This window comes from Salvelinus fontinalis, chromosome 1 (assembly GCF_029448725.1).
Source record: "Salvelinus fontinalis isolate EN_2023a chromosome 1, ASM2944872v1, whole genome shotgun sequence".
NCBI lineage: Eukaryota > Metazoa > Chordata > Actinopteri > Salmoniformes > Salmonidae > Salvelinus > Salvelinus fontinalis.
In genome coordinates, this window is record NC_074665.1 from 55604554 (window position 1) to 55621613 (window position 17060).

The 17060-nt window shown below is 41.6% G+C and overlaps 1 protein-coding gene across 7 annotated transcripts in view; it reads left to right on the top strand.

Annotated features, from left to right (window-relative positions):
* Positions 1 to 17060, top strand: part of LOC129858119 (protein bicaudal C homolog 1-B-like) — a 76239-nt gene that overhangs the window by 39674 nt on the left and 19505 nt on the right. For 4 of the 7 annotated variants that reach the window (XM_055927129.1, XM_055927113.1, XM_055927121.1 and 1 more), the window contains exons 4-6: positions 11664 to 11743; positions 13594 to 13755; positions 14752 to 14805. In XM_055927129.1, coding sequence (XP_055783104.1) covers positions 11664 to 11743; positions 13594 to 13755; positions 14752 to 14805 — 296 coding nt within the window. The remainder of the gene's footprint in view (positions 1 to 11663; positions 11744 to 13593; positions 13756 to 14751; positions 14806 to 17060) is intronic. The other 3 variants (XM_055927148.1, XM_055927139.1, XM_055927103.1) reach the window with 1 other exon arrangement.

Genomic DNA, 17060 nt, shown 5'->3' on the forward strand with positions numbered 1-17060 from the left:
CAAAAGTAACAGAACATCCTTCTTGTTAACTGCTCTACATTTGACTCCAATGTTGCTTTTTCATTTCCGGATGTAAGTCTTAAGTTTTGTTTTTGGAAGATATTTGCTGATGTCTGTACATGAAGACTATAAATCAGTTAATTTGCAATGACAACATAGGTTTGTTAGTTTTAGCCCTAAATGACCCCCCTAAGTCATTTTTATAATCGAGAACAATCAGTGTTTTATTTTTAACTGAAAGAATGTGCTTAGTGAAGTAATCAGTGGTGGAAAAAGTACTCCTTTGTCATACTTGAGTAAAGGTAAAGATGCCATAATAGAAAATGACTCAAATAAAAGTGAAAGTCAACCAGGAAAATACTACTTGAGTAAAAGTATCTGGTTTTAAATGTACTTAAGTACAGTGGTAGAAAAAGTACTCAATTGTCATACTTGAGTAAAAGTTATAAACCAAATGTCTTGTTTTTTAATTGTATTTATGGACAGACGGGCACACTCCGACACTTGGACATAATTTACAAATGCAGTATTTGTGTTTAGTGAGTCTGCCAGATCAGAGGCAGTAGGGATGACACAGTTATAGGTGCATGAATTGTACCATATTGCTGCCCTGCCTGAGCATTTGAAATGTAACGAGTACTTTTCGGTGTCGGGGATAATGTATTGTATGGGAGTAAAAAGTACATATTTTCTTTAGGAATGTAGTGGAGAAAAAGTTGTCAAAAATATCATAAGTAAAGTATAGATACTATTTAAGTTAAAATACTTAAGTACTTAAAGTACTACTTTTAAGTACTTTACACCACTGGAAGTAATTATAGAGGGGACATGTATATCAAGGTCGCAGCAGCATTCATCGTTTCACCACTTACTTTAAAAACATTTATGTTTAAAGATGAAAGCTTCTACTTTTCTCTCTGGTCAGTAATTTCAGAGTTTGCCATTCTGGTCAGAATTTGCACCAATTTGTGAGTTTGTACGAGGGATGTTGAGTTAGGAGTTATCTGCATGTAATGTCTGAGACGTTCCAGTGCACTGCCAATAAAATACTACTGCTATTTAAAGCTTGTTTGGGGGGTGGGGGGCTTGGTTTCGACATGCCCCCTTTGTTGACCCCAATGGAATGCCAGTGTGCATGAAGATGTGAAATCCCAAAACAACTTCCTGAACTTGACCCAGAAGTTGGAGTTTACACTGGAATGTTTTTAGGGCTGACCCCATTTAGTCGATTGTTTGGTCAATAGGCTGTTGGTCGACCCAGATTTTTTTGTTGTCAAGTGTATATATATGTTTTTAAATGATGGCACATGAGATACCTGTCTGATTCACGCCTGTCTCAGTGGACTAATCCATTGTGAAGGCCGCAGGGATGGCACACCAGTATCACCAGTAGTACATTTACCGTTAATTCCCATAATTTTGAATCATCAATGTTTATTTGGTTACTGTAATTTCTGTTAGTGCATTCAATATATTATTATTACCGTCTTACCGTTGTCATTGTATGGTAGGAGTGGACACGTTGTTTGCAGAGCGCACCACCTAGGCTATAAGTTTTGGTTTATTTCATTCCATTTACAATTTGTCAATGTGTTCATTGTCTTTTTGTTTGGAGCGCTCCTGTCCATCTGGAGTAAGGACACGCACCTGATTACACATATAACTAGGCCTAGGCTACCTGGCCTGCTCACAAATGTAGGCCTATAAATGTGCCCATTTGGGGATCTGATACTATTTCTGATTGTCTTAACTCACCATCACTGTGGAGCTTTTCAAAGTATTTTCTTCGTTGCCTCAAACAGCAAGTCAACAAAGCCAGTTTTTATATCCATTGAGAAGGACAATAGTTCCACAATGTAGCCTATTTGAAAAGTCTTCATGCTCTGATTTGGTGGAAAGATCATAAAATATTCCTACCTGATTACTTCGTATCCCTTGCGCAAATAGCCTACAGCTGTGTCTGTCCGAGCTCACTGGCAGGGAAACTGAGGGCCCAGCATATTTTATAGAATGTTGCAAGTTTGCTAGCATGAGCTTTGGGCTGCACCAATTAATACAATAGTTGATACAATGTTTCAAGTTCCTTGCAGACAGGCCATGCTTAGCTAATGTGATTTAATGGGTATTTACTTTTATCAGGATATTTTCAACCTGCTGGCTGCAATGTTTTTATTTGTTGGCTTTATGTAGGCTAATTTACATGTTGGCAATGGCAATAGAAGTTTATTTTAGATTTGTATCGTTTTCATTTCGATATAATTTTTATTGACATCACATTGATTTTGAGATTTGAAGACTTTATTAAATGAAATGTAACTGTTCCACGAAAATGTGCATATGAAAATCATAACTGGCATGTAGAAATGGTACAATAACTATGCACTCCAAATGGAAAAGTTTGCAGAACGAGGAGGGTCGGGAAGAGGTTTTTGTTCTTCTGGTCAGGCTATATTGATCTCGACTCCCTCCCTCTTTAGTAATTTGTGTGTCTTAATTTTTAATCGCAGTGCTTAAAGCATTAGACAAACTCAGTAGCCTACAAATAGTTGATTTTATTGAAACACAGGTTGTGTCTATGTAACCAGTGTGAAATGGCTAGCTAGTTAGCGGGGTGCGCGCTAATATCCTTTTCAATCTGTGAAGTCACTTGCTCTTGAGACCTTGAACTAGTGGTTTCCCTTGCTCTGCAAGGGCCGTGGCTTTTGTGGAGCGATAGGTAACGATGCTTCGTGGGCGGCAGTTGTTGTGTGCAGAGGGTCCCTGGTTCGAGCCCAGGTAGGGGCGGAAGCAAAACTGTTATCTATATATTGAAAAATACACGTTTTTATAATGTTGACCAATCGATTGGTTGAAAGAACAGACCACTCTCGCTCGACTAAGATTTCTTTGAGTCGGGGACAGCACTAAATCTTTTTAACAGCTCTTCTACTCCTAGTCAACCTCTTAAGCTCATTCACATTGGAAGAACAGTTTGTCCATTTTATATTCAGCCCTATGAATTGTTGGCTATCAGCCTTTTAGTATTATATATTCCAAAAGGAGGGGTATGAACAATGTCCAATAATCTCTTCCAGTTATCTCATGGGTGTGTACACTGCATTTTTGTGCATTTGGAGGGAAAAATACATGTATTTGTGACCCTTTCTGCTTAACAGCTAGAGGGGAGAGAGTACTCTGTCTTCTAGGTACTGTAATCAACCCTGACATCTACCCACAATGACTGGATATCGTACACCTGTGAGTTTGAGCAGAGGTTAGCCATCAACACAACTACAGGAGATAAATTATGGATACCCATGCCATTCTGCTTCACCATTACGTTTAAATTTGAATCACCAGCTATCTGAAAGTCAATCATTTTTAAATTGGGGATTGTCAAAACTCTAACTATTTGTACCACTTTCTGGAATCATGAATATTCTGTCAGTGATTCATAGGAGAAACAGTATCTTAGGTTAATATTACACTTTACCAGAACATTTCACCATGAGAATAAATGGTCACTGTCCTTACACATTTATGTATGACCAGTGGGAAATGCTCTAACTATCCATCTTGAATTGACAGCATTGTAATGTATTTAACTCTTCTTTCCTACATTGTTTTATACTAGGTGTTACCCAAATGAACGATCAACTTCCTGCTGTAGAGAATATATGGTATAGTAAGCTTATCTGTGGTATTACAACAGTAGTCTATCAATTGTTCTTTAATGACATCCAGGCATGAAAATGGAAGACTTCATTCATGGGTAGCTTTTTAAACACCTTTTTGCCCTTTATTACTACACTCCACACATAGCCACAGAGTGGTGACTTGTCATACAGCGCCTTCAGAAAGTATTCATACCCCTTGATTTATTCCACATTTTGTTGTTACAGCCTGAATTCAGTAGGGATTAAATAGTTTTTTTCTCACCCATCTACACACACTATTTGACTTGGTGGGAGATTTTTCGACGTGCCCTTGGGCAGGGTGCTTGACCCTGTTTGTTTTAATATTCAATCAACATTATACAAAAGTAAAGGGGTTTGAATACTTTATGAAGGCACTGTATACACCTGTAAAAAGTTGTCAATATAAAAAACGATAGAGCATATCCGCAGCGCCTAGGTCAGACCAAGCCTTGTGATCAAGGCAAAAAAAAAGTATTTGGCCTACTCATTATGAAGTTGCGCAGCGAAATGTCACGCAACATACATCAGAACAACATTTGAAATGGCTACATACAGATTAGTCAACCTCCACACACTTAGAGAGGGTGAGTGTGGGGTTTGCTCAGGTAAGCTAAGTTTCTTGACAAATGAATACTATAAATCTCTCTTCGCAATGATATGACAAATTAAATGTTTCCAAGTTCGCGAAGCAGTGTTTACAATGTCTATGCACGTTTATAACGCTTGGCGCCATTCCTCTCCTGCTGAAGTGGACTATGGTCATGCTTGCACTTAAAGTTTAGGAAAACATATTCGTGTCCTGCCAGAGTGCTCAAAGGCAACACGTAGCCCAATCAAAGGTATAAGTGTAAATATGGCTTTATTCTCTTCTAATCAACACTACTCGAGGGAGTAGTCTAGATTCATGGCATTCGGTCAAGGCGCACGCTCTTAACACGCGGAAATCATTTTGAAAATGTTTCGCTTTTCGGGACAGCAGCACAATGATTAAACAGATATCAACTTCCAACTTTTTAGTTTGTTTCAGCCCCCATTCTTTCCCCAATCTTTCTTTGTCATTTTGCGAATATTATAAAAAGGTGTACCTTGAGCCAAATTCACTTAATTCCAAGCTTTTGAATGGTACTTTAGGGAAATGGGAGGCGAAAGAAACGTCCACCTGTTTAGGCGAGGTGCTGGCTAGCGGAGTAGAAAAGAAGAGAGCCGCATACTCTAGCAGCTCAGATGCAATAATTGAATAACCCAATATCCAACGCTTCGACAGACAATCTGTCTTCGGGGTATAATGACATACTGCGGGTCACTAGTTTTATATAGTGTCAAAGGGCACACACAAGTGTATGTAATCATAGCCGGGTGTGGCCTGATATCATTGGTTAATTATAGATATAAAAAATAACATACAAAAAGCGTGAATGATCGCATATGATCATAGATACAATTTGGCTACTAATGCCTACAAACATTTACAATGAATAGCAGAATCACAAGAATGGCTTCAGATCAAAGTCTACGTTGAGACCGAAGGGAGCAAGGGTCTTTAAATTACATATCCAGGCAGCCTCTCGTTTTAACAATAAATTGTCAAGGTCACCACCTCTCCTAGGGAGGGTGACATGTTCAATGCCGATATAACATAGGGACAAAATCGAGTGGTTTGCTCCACTTTAGGCAAGCAGCACAAGTCCTCCCCCTACACAGATGAGATCCTTCTGACTTAGATAAATTGGATGGTAGTTATCTAACTTGCCTTTCCAAAGTTTTAGAATCACAGGCCAACTCTTAGCTAATAACTTTTGAAACTTCCTATTCTGTTTTAAATGTGTACCAGTCAAGTTTTATTTGTTCAAAAGTCTGCTATATGTGTAACAGTAGTAACTTTACGTCGTCACCTCGCCCCGACACGGGCGCGAACCAGGGACCCTCTGCACACATCAACAGTCACCCATGAAGCGTCGTTACCCATCGCTCCACAAAAGCCGCGGCCCTTGCAGGGCAAGGGGCAACACTACTTAAGTCTCAGAGCAAGTGACGTAACTGATTGAAATGCTACTAGCGCGTACCCGCTAACTAGCTAGCCATTTCACATCCGTTACACTCACCCCCCTTTCAACCTCCTCCTTTTCCGCAGCAACCAGTGATCCGGGTCAACAGCATCAATGTAACAGTATAACTTTAAACCGTCCCCTCGCCCCGACACGGGCGCGAACCAGGGACCCTCTGCACACATCAACAACTGACACCCACGAAGCGTCGTTACCCATCGCTCCACAAAAGCCGCGGCCCTTGCAGAGCAAGGGGCAACACTACTTAAGTCTCAGAGCAAGTGACGTAACTGATTGAAATGCTACTAGCGCATACCCGCTAACTAGCTAGCCATTTCACATCCGTTACATATGTGTTCTAGATGATGTGTTAACTTACATTTCTTAGATCATAAAAAAACATTGTGCTGCCTTATTTATAGACCTTTCCAAGGCGTATGACATTGTTGACCATTATGCTCTAATTCAAAGGCTGGCTCAAATAGGCCTGGATCGGGCTTCTTGCCAGTGTTTGAGAATTATCTGTCAGATAGGACACAATGCGTGTTTTCTGATGGTGCCAAGTCTAGTTTCCTGTATATTGCTAAATGTGTACTGCAGGGATTGGTATTGGGACCTGTTCGCGTTACTATTTATATAAATCATATTGGTCTATCTATTAATTCTGTATGCAGACTACACTGTTATGTATGCCATTGCCCCAACTATTGACCATGCTATGTTTGAGCTGCAATCTGACTTTGTTGCCTTACAGAAAGCCCTGGTTGGTTTTAAACGTTTACTTAATGCGGGCAAGACTAAATATATGAATTCTAATTCTTGCAACAACAAAAAATGCTGGTCTACATATTTATTCATTGCATTGTTCTCCCAACGATCGGATTCCCACCTATAAATATCTGGGCGTTTGGATTGAAAAAGATTTTCTGTTTTAAAAAGCATGCGAATGAGCTAGTTAAAAAGCTACGATTTAAAAGTGGGCTTATTTTTTAGAAATAGATCTGGCCTCTCCCGAAATAGCAGGACGCAGATTGTACAGTCAACTTTCCTGCCAGGTCTTGACTATGGTGACACCATTTACCAGATTGCAGCAGCCACTACTCTTAAACCTTTGGATGCTGTCTACCATAGCGCCCTTTGATTTATCACAGGTGACAGTTTTAATACTCACCACTCTGTCCTGTATCAAAAGGTTGGCTGCTCCTCATTAAAGTCCTGTAGATCACTTCATTATTCCCGTTTTGTTTACAAAGCTCCACTACACAAGCTTCCGACTTCCCTAACTTTGCTGTTAAAATATAAAAACATGAGATACCAAACCCATTCACAAGGTTGGTTTACTCTTGAGGTTCCTCGGGTCTTCACCGAACTAGGTAAATCCACTTTTTTTAATTTTAAAGGAGCTCATTGCAGGAACCAACTACAAAATAAAAAACCATTGGATGTTCTGGTGCCCCTCAGGGAATTTAAAATATTGACTGGGGACCTTGTTATTAAGGAATGTAGTTGTTTTTCTTGAATATTTGTCTTGTGCTGTATTGTGACACAACCCGGGATTGAACACGGGTCTGTAGTGATGCCTCAAGCACTGCGATGCAGAGCCTTAGACCGCTGCACCACTCAGGAGGCCCTGGTCACTCCCTTTTAAGGCTAGGCACCACACCCTAATAGGATAATTTTTCCACTTAATCACAATCAACTTTTACCAGTTGAATGTAGACACAGGTATAATACTTTTTTTGTATATATTTTTTCCTGAAATAGTATACTAATACAGTGGCTTGCGAAAGTATTCACCCCCCCCCCCTGGCATTTTTCTTATTTTGTTGCCTTACAACCTGGAATTAAAATGGATTTTGGGGGGGGGGGGGGGGGTTGTATCATTTGATTTACACAACATGCCTACCACTTTGAAGATGCAAAATATTTTTTATTGTAAAACAAACAAGAAAAAAGACAAAAACAGAACTTGAGTGTGCATAACTATTCACCCCCCGAAAGTCAACACTTTGTAGAGACACCTTTTGCAGCAATTATAGCTGCAAGTCTCTTGGGGTATGTCTCTATAAGCTTGGCATATCTAGCCACTGGGATTTTTGCCCATTCTTCAAGGCAAAACTGCTCCAGCTCCTTCAAGTTGGATGGGTTCCGCTGGTGTACAGCAATCTTTAAGTCATACCACAGATTCTCAATTGGATTGAGGTCAGGGCTTTGACTAGGCCATTCTAAGACATTTAAATGTTTCCCCTTAAACCACTCAAGTGTTGCTTTAGCAGTATGCTTAGGGTCACTGTCCTGCTGGAAGGTGAATCTCCATCCCAGTCTCAAATCACTGGAAGACTGAAACAGGTTTCCCTCAAGAATTTCTCTGTATTTTGCGCCATCCATTATTCCTTCAATTCTGACCAGTTTCCCAGTCCCTGCCAATGGAAGAACATCTCCACAGCATGATGCTGCCACCACCATGCTTCACTGTGGGGATGGTGTTCTCGGGTGATGGGAGGTGTTGGGTTTGCGCCAGACATAGCGTTTTCATTGATGGCCAAAAAGCTAAATTTTAGTCTCATCTGACCAGAGTACCTTCTTCCATATGTTTGGGGGAGTCTCCCACATGCCTTTTGGCGAACACCAAACATGTTTGCTTATTTTTTCGGACTGCTCTGTCATAAAGCCCAGCTCTGTGGAGTGTACGGCTTAAATGGTCCTATGGACAGATACTCCAATCTCCACTGTGGAGCTTTGCAGCTCCTTCAGGGTTATCTTTGGTCTCTTTGTTGCCTCTCTGCTTAATGGCCTCCTTGCCTGGTCCATGAGTTTTGATGGGTGGCCCTCTCTTGGCAGGTTTGTTGTGGTGCCCTATTCTTTAAATGTTTTAATAATGGATTTAATGGTGCTCCGTGGGATGTTCAAAGTTTCAAATATTTTTTTATAACCCAACCCTGATCTGTACTTCTCCACAACTTTGTCCCTGACCTGTTTGGAGAGCTCCTTGGTCATCATAGTACCGCTTGCTTCGTGGTGCCACTTGCTTAACGGTGTTGCAGACTCTGGGGCCTTTCAGAACAGGTGTATATATATACTGAGATCATGTGACAGATCATGTGACACTTAGATTGCACACAGGTGGACTTTATTTATCTAATTATGCGACTTCTGGAGGTAATTGGTTGCACCAGATCTTATTTAGGGGCTTCATAGGAAAGGGGGTGAATACATATGCACGCACCACCTTTCAGTTTTTTTTTTAAACAATAAAAAAAATTCACTTCACCAATTTGGACTATTTTGTGTATGTCCATTACATGAAGTCCAAATAAAAATCTATTTAAATTACAGGTTGTATTGCTACAAAATAGGAAAAATGCCACGGGGGTGAATACTTTTGCAAGGCACTGTATATGCAATTTAGGTAATCTCATAAAACAGGAACGTATTTGCATATCATGCAAATACATTTTTCTGGACACTAGATGAATTCAGACTAAATATTTAGGTTTTATTTTGTTAAGACACTCCGGGACTGGATTTATACATAGCAGATTGTGGAATACTTTTTTCATTTTTCTATCTGTAAAATAATAAATGTACGCTTTTAAAAAGAAAATGTAATTGCTCAAAGTGTTTTGACAGCATATCAACAATTCCCTTTGTTTAAGTCTGGAGAATATGTCTAAGAATAACCACTTAGAAGTTGGTTAATGTAGATGCTTTTGAGACTGAGAAAAATGTTTTGGCATGTCGGAAGAGTGACTTTTGGGAAATGGCAGTTAAAGGGGCAATCTGCAGTTGCTACATCCATTTTTGGTTGCTAAATTTTTCGTCAGGGCAAATCAAGCAAGTCTGACATTTTTAAGTGGAAATCACAAATTGTAGAAGCTGTATTTAACCTCTAATACACTACAAGTTTGCATTTCCTGCAGTGCAGGAAAATGATCAGCAACAAAAGAGAGATCAAGTACAATGGATTACACTACCAAATGCAAAACACCTATTAGACTCAATCAGTCACCATCTCTTCAAAGTAAGTTACTAATTAATGTATGTAGTCTGGTTTGTTACATTCTATGAAATTATGGATATGCATGTCCATTTAAAAGTGGTTACAATTCCTGAAAGTTTGACGGTAGTACAAAACTTAAAACTAGTTAAATAAATGTATATTTAACTTTTTTACACTTATTTTTTTCTTCTTGAAAATACTCCTATTAATGGACCAAAATACCACACAAAAAATCTAAATGGATAAGCTTTAAATAATGTAAACCCATTCTGGAAAAAGTCATTAGCGTTGACGGTAAGCAGAGAGGGGTCAAATGGTTTCTTTTGTGTCAAGTGTCAACTTTCAAGACCTTTCTTCTCAGCTGTCATATTGTATGTATTTCTGAGTGTTTTGTGTGCCAAATTAAGACTTAAGGTGTTCATTTTCTATTCCACAATCAATCATAAGCGTACACGCGTCACACTTAAAAAATGTGGGGGTGTTTAACATCACACATAGCAACACTAATTTAGCCCCCTAATGTAATGAGTGCCAGATGGGTAGGGGAGCGGAAGGCCAACACCCTCTGCTGGTGTCTAGTCACAGCTGTGTGTTTGGAACGTTTCCTGAAACCAAAGCTATGAGGGTCTCTTCTAATACTGCTGTCTTTTTACTTTGTTTTTCTGTCTCAGACGGCACCCACTCCTATCGTGATGTAACCCATTGTGGACTTGAGAGGCTTTTGGGTTGTTTTTGTGGGGAACAAAATATCGTCTCACAGCTGTTTTTTCACCCTTATGTGATCTCACCTCAGTGTTGAAGCCACGAAGGTCCCATGTCACACTGACGAGATCCACACAGCCTTCCACTGCTCCCACAATCCCCCCATAGGCCCGTAAAACGTGGAGCACAGAGGCTCCTAAACGCTTCCCTGCAGCAGCATTCCAGAGCCTAGCCAACCCAGATCTCTCCTCAGTGGGGATCAGGGCCAGTTCATGTGCTTTCCCCTTTTTTGTTTTGTGACTCTTTAAAAAAATAAAATAATAATCTTACCTTTATTTAACTAGGCAAGTCAGTTAAGAACAAATTCTTATTTTCAATGACGGCCTAGGAACTGCCTTGTTCAAGGGCAGAACGACAGATTTTTACCTTGTCAGCGCCGGGATTCCATCTTGCAACCTTTCTTTTATTTCGCTCTAACCACTAGGCTACCTGCCGCCCCAAACTCTATGGAGAGTTTCTGTTTGGTTTATGTAATTGGAGTTTGTTGTGGTGTTAGGCCTATACAGCACAGTATAACACACTGTTCTGTTTCTTTCAGTGATTACCTACATTTCCATATACTATTCTGTTTAACAGTATAGGCTTTTATGTGCATTTTCCTGCTCAACAGCTCTAAAATCTCTAAACCCAACAAATGTCTATAGGTAAAAAAATGTCCGTAAGTAAACTCTAAATATAAATATTTTCCTCTGTAGGAGTACAGTAAATCTGAGCTATTTGTGGGGGGAGGGGTGATTCTTGGAAGGAGCTTAACTGACTTCCTGCCCCTCCATACAGTCAACACAGGGGGCTCCTAGGACCTGGCTCGCCGCACGGCCAAATGGACTCTACAGTCATGAGCATTGAGCATACTTCCAGCTGTTTTTATCGACACAAGATAGTTAAACAGAAACGCACCCTAGCAGGCAGTTGTGTCTATTTTCTATGCAAACTTTCTAAATGTCGGGGGGGATTACACATTTGATCCAACATTGCTGTGTAACAGCCCATAATGAGAGTTGGCACATCTGAAATTAGCATTTACCTCAACAGTGTTTTGTCTGATGTCATAATCATGAATGCCATTGATGTATAGTCTTGGGAAAAGGTGATAATATGATCTCTTCATAACCTCTTTCTGTCTCCTTTTGTTCTATCCGTACCTCAATCTCAACCTCTCCATCACGTCTCTCCCTTCAGATCCGCACATTAAGGTTTGTGGAAAGAGAGACAATGTGAGGGAAGCCAAAGACCGAATCATGTCAGTCCTCGACACAAAGGTGCGTATGAATGATGGAAAGGTGTTTGTTTTGTTCTCATGGCAACACCAACACTGGCATCGGTAATTTATCAACTAGGGGATGGTAGTCACAGATGTATCCAGTGAGTGTCTCTGGCTGTCATTTCATGCTCTAGGAAACCTTGGTTTACTTCCTAATTGGTTCTGTTTCAATTTGAGTGGCTTGGTAACAAGCCACTCCAACACACTGAGAAACAGAGTGATGGAGGCAAAGTGAGATGGATGGAGAGTAAGGGGCCCTGTGGATCTCACCGAGGTGGCAGGGGTCCACCATTTTAGAAAATAACTCCATTCCACATCTTTCCCAGTCCATTTTCTCTCTCTCACACCTTATTTGGCTCACTCACTCCATCTCCAACAGAGTTCAAATGACAGGCGGCTTTCTCAGACGTGTGATATGAATTGCCACCAAGATGGCCAGTACTTAATTTCCTGAGTGTGTATTGGCTCGGCATGGTGCATATCCTGTCTCTATGGCAACCAACATCCACATCCCAAAATGGGCACACCATAGCACCCCCTGTGGGCAGGTTTTATCCTAACACTCTAAACAAGTATTTTCTCTGCACAGTCACACATGATTGCCTACATAAAGAGGATACCTAGTCAGTTGTCCAACTGAATGTATTCACATGTTGCACCCCAATGAGTTCAACATGAAACAACCATGATTAGTCGGCATTTTATAGCAATGTATTTGTCGAATTAAACTTTTTGAAATATTTAACATACTTTTAGGCTCATCTGCTTTAGCTCTCTGTGTAATTAGCCATCTGAAAGGGTTTATGTTTATGATTGGTTATAGTCCTCATGCCTCTAAGTGGAGCTTCTCATGGTGGAACCATCTGCCTGGCAGTGGTGTCGGACCAGAGCCAGGGTCTTGGTGGAAGAGATGCATCCTATTTGTCTTCGGCTTATTACGCGAGGGGCATTCAAGCTGTGTCAATATTCACAATATTGCCATGGTTTACAGTCATATATGTGGTATAGAATTGAATATTTATGCATGTAAGATTTCTGTCGTATCATTCACTAAGTATTATTAAGTACATTGTCTGGCAGGCCATGCTTAAGATGAGTGTCTCCCCCTCCTTCCTCTCCTCCAGCAGACTAACAGGGTAACCCTTAAGATGAGTGTCTCCCCCTCCTTCCTCTCCTCCAGCAGACTAACAGGGTAACCCTTAAGATGAGTGTCTCTCCCTCCTTCCTCTCCTCCAGCAGACTAACAGGGTAACCCTTAAGATGAGTGTCTCCCCCTCCTTCCTCTCCTCCAGCAGACTAACAGGGTAACCCTTAAGATGAGTGTCTCCCCCTCCTTCCTCTCCTCCAGCAGACTAACAGGGTAACCCTTAAGATGAGTGTCTCCCCCTCCTTCCTCTCCTCCAGCAGACTAACAGGGTAACCCTTAAGATGAGTGTCTCCCCCTCCTTCCTCTCCTCCAGCAGACTAACAGGGTAACCCTTAAGATGAGTGTCTCCCCCTCCTTCCTCTCCTCCAGCAGACTAACAGGGTAACCCTTAAGATGAGTGTCTCCCCTCCTTCCTCTCCTCCAGCAGACTAACAGGGTAACCCTTAAGATGAGTGTCTCCCCCTCCTTCCTCTCCTCCAGCAGACTAACAGGGTAACCCTTAAGATGAGTGTCTCCCCCTCCTTCCTCTCCTCCAGCAGACTAACAGGGTAACCCTTAAGATGAGTGTCTCCCCCTCCTTCCTCTCCTCCAGCAGACTAACAGGGTAACCCTTAAGATGGTCTCCCCCTCCTTCCTCTCCTCCAGCAGAATAACAGGGTAACCCTTAAGATGAGTGTCTCCCCCTCCTTCCTCTCCTCCAGCAGACTAACAGGGTAACCCTTAAGATGGACGTGTCCCACACAGAGCACTCCCACGTCATCGGCAAGGGAGGCAACAACATCAAGAAGGTGATGGAGGACACGGGTTGCCACATCCACTTCCCCGACTCCAACCGCAACAATCAGGCGGAGAAGAGCAACCAGGTACGGAGAGATACACCACTATATATGTACAATTAACAATGTACACAGGATCTGATAGACTGAATACGAATGAATGTGCTGTGCCATCATTAACCACATTTGTGTGGGACTGTCAAAGGTTCTCTATTTGCACAGGCTTTATTCACCTGTATTTACTATTTTAACCACATATTAAACTGGTTTGTTCTCATTTGAGTATGTCCCATTTGTTAGTTGCTAGAGTGGCTTTAAATGACCATGTTGCTGTAATTGGTTGTTTTGATTGGCTATGCCGTGGAAGCCAGTGTGTTTGGGCTGGATTGGATAGACAAGCAGTTGGAAGCGGCTGTAATTTCCATTTACATACACCTCTGGAGGAGGCAAGCTGCCAATCTCTTCGCATGTGTCATGCAATCACACACCAAACTTTGCAAGCTATCCCTTACCTTAAACACCTTGTACCTCAAACCCAGTGTGTGGGCATGCATTTGCGTGAGGAGGAAGTGCTGACCCAAACTAGATGGTAACAGCTGGTCTCAAATACTGAGGCTTAATTTGTTCAGAAGTGCTGATTAAAGTTGGCAGAAGTTATGGTTCTTTGGGTCAGCGCTTGCCTTACTCCATTATGGTGAGTTACAGATGAAAGGCTTGAAAAGGAAGAGAGGAGGAGAGAGATTACCGCTCCACTGGCAGGATATCTAATGAAGGCATTTATCTCCTTTTTAGATTTCTGTCGCAATTATTTTAATTGCAGGCACGCATTCAGGATGTGAAGTGTTGAAAGGCAATTTTTGAAATTACGGGTTGGGGTTTTTAAATATGGTAAAAGCCTACAAACCATTTTTCTCTTCATGATGTTATTCTGATTGGATTTTGATAAAAACATAACATAAGCTATGGAAATTAGAATGACCGGACCAAATGGAAATACATTTTTTTTCCAGTTTTAGATTCCAGTTTTGATGTAACCGTAATAGCTAAACTATAACAATGACTTCTGTCGCTCCATCTGAACAGGTGTCCATTGCAGGTCAGCCAGGAGGGGTAGAGGCAGCTCGCGCCAAAATCAGGGTAAGTTGGATGTCATTTCTAGGAAGGTCTCTGAGGTCTGAACTATAGAACTCGGAACAGGCTGTTATATTGTAAGCCTGTGTCACTACAGTCATCCTTTAGTTGTCCTATAACTGCATGTGATAGCTGTGGAGCCTGTGAACTCGGAGGTAATGCTCTGGCCGTAGCCCATGTGGCACAGGGTACATAGGAAACAGTTCAAACCCAGCACACAGTGCGTCTGGCCTTGTAGAGTGTGCTCGGCTCGGCTCGCCTCAGATTCGGCTCCAGCTCAGAGGGCGGTGGGCCATTCCGCTCGTGTGAGCCTCTGCTGTCCAGACCTTCCTTGAGTTTCGCCGCCATCACAATTCTTCACACGCATGTGCTTTTTTTCCCCAAGTGTACCAAGACAAATAAGCTCAATGAGAGAGGAAAGAAAGAGGGAGAAGAAAGTAGAGCGCAAGAGTGCGAGCACACGTGATTGTGTTTTCACAGGCAACAGGGAGCAACCGAGTTCATGCACTTCCTTGATTAAAAAAAGTTAACCAATTGAATTTAGAAGTAATGTTTGAGCATACCATTGTTGTAGGAAGGGGTTTAGAAAATAAGCTGTAATAGCGACATGAATCCTCTCCTCCAAAAGCCAAACACTAGCAGCCATACTCCACCAGTCCACCCAATCACTCAGCACCCCTCTTTTCAAACAGCAGCCCAGCTACTGCCCACTACCCAAACCTGTACACTGGACTTAATCATACCACTTAGTACAACTACTCACCAACCATAGGACATCTGTACAGCCACCCCACATACAGTATTAACACCTGCCCAGCGACCCTCCTCCCAAACGTCCAGCAACCCTCCACTCCTTCACCCAAATACAAGCCCTACTTTGTTTCGCAATGATATCCATGTTGGCTGCCATAAGAAATGAATGAAAAGGAACAAATCACTGTCAGTTGCCACTTTGATATAAACCTTTCATAGTTTGTTTGCTCCGGATCTGCCTCTGTACTGTTTGGGTTAAAAGTAAATGGTCCTGGGTGGCCTCACCCCTCTCTGCCTGTGACCAAAACAGTGATTGGATGGGTTTTTACCTTCGCTATAGTTTGTTTGTGCCAGGTCTTTGTTAGAGCTGTTTTGAAGGGAAGGATAAAGTTGAATTGTACTGCAGCCCTTGAAGACGTGATGGTGTATGATGAAAGTTTTAGTCGGTAGCTTTGTCCGTGATTTATGTAGTCGTTATACAGTCTTTATACAATATTTGCCTTTCTGCCCTTGTCTGCAGAAGTCACGCACACCTTCAGATTGAATAAATATGAAGCTTAAAGTTGCCAGGAAGACCTGTTTTAAAAAGCTTATGTCAGCTCTGTCTGAGCCATTCTTCATTCATAGCCTGGTCGGGCCATACTGTTTGTCCTCTCTGTGTTTCCCTTCTCACTGACCTAAATATCTCTGCCTTAACAGTGGAACCCCTGAAATGCGATATAAAAGTAGGCCCAGAAACATATGGGATTAATCATGGGCTCATTTCTTTGGTCAGTGTAATTCATGCTGTTTGCCCTTCTCTGGCAGCCTAAGCTATGGCGCACTGCCCAAGACAGAGTGTTTGGATAAGTGTGTGCGTGCGCGTACACGAGTAGACTTAAGTGTATGTATGAACTTTTTGGCAAAATCTGGCCTCTCTAGGCTGTTTGAATGACTTCTGTGATTTGAGTGATGGGGTCCACTTTTAGTCAGGTCTCTTCTCTTTGATGGCGTGACTTGATGTATGATTTAGTGACTTAACCTTAACATTTACAGTCTGAATATCAACAGACCGTCTAGGAGCAGACATGATCTGCTCCTACAGCATTGTACTGTATGTTGAATCGGCTCCTAATGGAAGTGTGCTGTAGCATGTGCCTGATGAAGGGCGTAATGCGTTAGGTCCCTTCTGAGTATTGGCACAGTTCAACCCGTTGTGATAGACACCAAGGGGTTTTATTGAGTTAAAACATGTCTATGCCGTGTTTGGCCACAACCCAGCTGAAGTGGGACATGTTATGTCTGTGTAGATGTGCACATGCCTACCCTATGTTAAGAGATCTCTCTCAACATGTGTTTTCACTCTTATGTCTTTACTGTTTCACTATTCAAATGGACTCTGTTACTTACTACAGGACATTTGTGTAAAGATCGCAAAAGAATAGTATGATGATGGTAATAGCAAGATGCATGTCTCGCTCTCTCTCTACCTACCTCTTTGTAATTCTATCTCACAATCTTTATCTTTG